At 33.2% G+C, this 2,500-nt stretch overlaps 1 protein-coding gene across 1 annotated transcript in view; it reads right to left on the bottom strand.

Moving 5' to 3' along the window:
- The window catches only part of LOC108692217 (regulator of microtubule dynamics protein 1-like), a 3,619-nt gene extending 1,446 nt beyond the window's left edge, over nucleotides 1-2,173 (bottom strand). Inside the window, exons 1-3 of the mRNA XM_018200391.1 lie at nucleotides 1,484-2,173; nucleotides 854-1,078; nucleotides 190-363 (exon numbers count right to left, since the gene is read on the bottom strand). Of these exons, the coding sequence (XP_018055880.1) occupies nucleotides 190-363; nucleotides 854-1,041 (362 nt within the window). The 5' untranslated portion in view covers nucleotides 1,042-1,078; nucleotides 1,484-2,173. The remainder of the gene's footprint in view (nucleotides 1-189; nucleotides 364-853; nucleotides 1,079-1,483) is intronic.
- Between the last annotated feature and the right edge of the window lie 327 nt (nucleotides 2,174-2,500).

Raw genomic sequence — 2,500 nt, 5'->3', positions numbered from 1 at the left:
TAAATGCAACTCAACAAATTTCAGCATGCAATTATAATTTAAATGAAGCCTGTAGATTACTTGTAAGTACAAGCAAAAAAATCTTTGATATAGAATGATTGATTTGATATATGCAATAATGCAACATTAAACTAAATTTACAGCTACGATAACCGCGATGCACTTGAATGATAGAGATATTAAACTGACCTATTTTCAATGTCACTTATACCATTTTCGCTGTCTGAACAATCGAAAAATTCTTCGTCGCCTGCTGTTGAAAAGCCATCCACATCAGTATCATTATCTGTTGTAGTGTACATATGATCATTATCACGTTTAGAATTAAGCTTCTTCTTCTTTCTTTGTTGATTTTGTTGTGCTCTGAAAAGGATTAGATACCAATGAAATTAAATTAAATAAAAACGTTAACTCCTAGAAGATATTTGTCTAATATTCATTCTGATGAAAAAACTAGAAATGTAAATGTGTTCTTCTAATCTGTTGACATTCTTACACTTAAAAATTGTATAACATTGGAAAAATAATGTACATAACGCTTGGAAAAAAATTTAATTTAATTTAACTTTTAAAGATAGAAAAGAGACAATTCTTTTCGACAATATATTTCTTATAACTTTAAAAAATATTATTGTAAAAGATTATAAATTGAAAGCCATTCTAAGCCGCAAGACAAATTAAATAAATAAATAATATAAACATATAAATATACATAAACGTCTGAATAAACCAGTTAGTATCTAATTAATCAGGATTAGTAGAAGAAACTGAATTAGACCAAATACTTTAGGATATTTTATACATCTTAAAATATCAATGAAAGAAATATCAATAAAAGAACAGCAATTATTACCTCAATCTCTCTAATTCCGTTTGCAACTCGGTGAGACGACGATCGACTTCGTCCAGATGGGCATTTTTCATGGCATGTTGCTGTTTCTCCAAGACCTTCTGATATATAAAGATACTAGCAGCGCTTATAACGCCTATAGTTGCTCCGATAGCAGCGGCGATCAAGTTAGTCTGCAGCTGACTGCTCATCTTGTTTGAGAAGAACTCCAACTGTACAATCAGTGTTCTAGAAAAACAGACATGAAGTTGTACATTTCATGTGGTGAAGGAAAGAGTATACAATTCATTCGAGAATACAGGTGAGTTTTTAGTTCATTGATGGATCAATCGCATTATGTACAAATGCAACTTTTATGAAACAAACATTTGTACATAATGTGATTGATCCATCAATCAATGAATTAAAAAATACTAGTGCTTTTCATTTAATGATACAAATCAATACAAATATCATTTTATTTTTGTTAGTTATTGGAATGTCAAAGAGAATAGTTTATTTGTATCATTAAAACTGCATTCAAAAATTTCATCCGGATGCACTCATGTATTATTTTATTTTTATTTAACATTCGATGAAGTTTCTAAACATCTAAATAGAAAGCACCCTATGTTGACATTGAGATGTACATACCGTTCGTGAATTTTAGTGACGTTTTATAATCTTTGTCCGAAAATGATGTATCATAATTTAACTGTATTTTATCGCGCAACGAAATCTCTCGGAATCTCGTCCGATCTCAACGTGTCCTCTGATGTCCTCGAGATGCGTCCGTCACCGGACTTCCCGGCAAGGTCGATTTGGCGTCCGACAGCCCGTGCTATATCAAGGAACTATCTCGATGCCACGTGCTATTTTTCCTCACGACAGCGTGACACATATGACGTGTGTATCGCGGCCAAAGGGCAATCGTGACAAAACGTTCACGAGCGAGTGAATATAATCGCATAAAAAAGGCACGGCAATGTCGCTGCGCCTTGGCTTAGCGCTGAGACACTACCAGTGTCTCCAGATTCATTACATCATTATCTTTCTTCTCTCTCCTCCTTCCCGAAATATGTGTGATAGCACATTGACCCTCCACGTCCGTAGCCTCAATTCTCAATTAAACCTTCGGGGCAGTTCAGAATCACTATAGTCTTCCGTTGTCTTTCTTTCGTCTCCTGGCATATCTTTCCCAATCTTTTCACTCACGTTGGATGAGCCAATTTCTCTCGATCGAGGAAATTTAATTAAATATCTGTAATCTGACGCGCGAACATCGGCCGGCGCGAACGTTAGTGCTAACATCGAGAATTCCTGCAAGTCATCGAGTGTCGATGAGAATCGCGTCGATAAGTTACTGCTACGATAATCGTTATCGAGTGTATCGAACGATTAAAAAAGGAGGGATGAGAAATTTTATTTAAACTCACACTCGGAATTATAAAAATTCAAATCTATATCTATATCAATCTATATCTATATCTAAATCTTGGTATATCAGTTTAGCCTTCCTTAAATCCAATATTGAAAATCTTTTTTCTATTGATTCTATATGAAATAGAATCAATTACAAATATTAATTGTAATAATACACATTAATTTACAAATATAAAAATTAAATATTAAACAATAATTGTGGTAAAAAAAATTAATTCAATACCGAAT

The sequence above is a fragment of the Atta colombica genome, unplaced genomic scaffold, assembly GCF_001594045.1.
Source record: "Atta colombica isolate Treedump-2 unplaced genomic scaffold, Acol1.0 scaffold66, whole genome shotgun sequence".
NCBI classification, from domain to species: domain Eukaryota; kingdom Metazoa; phylum Arthropoda; class Insecta; order Hymenoptera; family Formicidae; genus Atta; species Atta colombica.
Note: the sequence above shows the minus strand (reverse complement) of the source record. Positions and strands in the feature narration are given on the sequence as shown.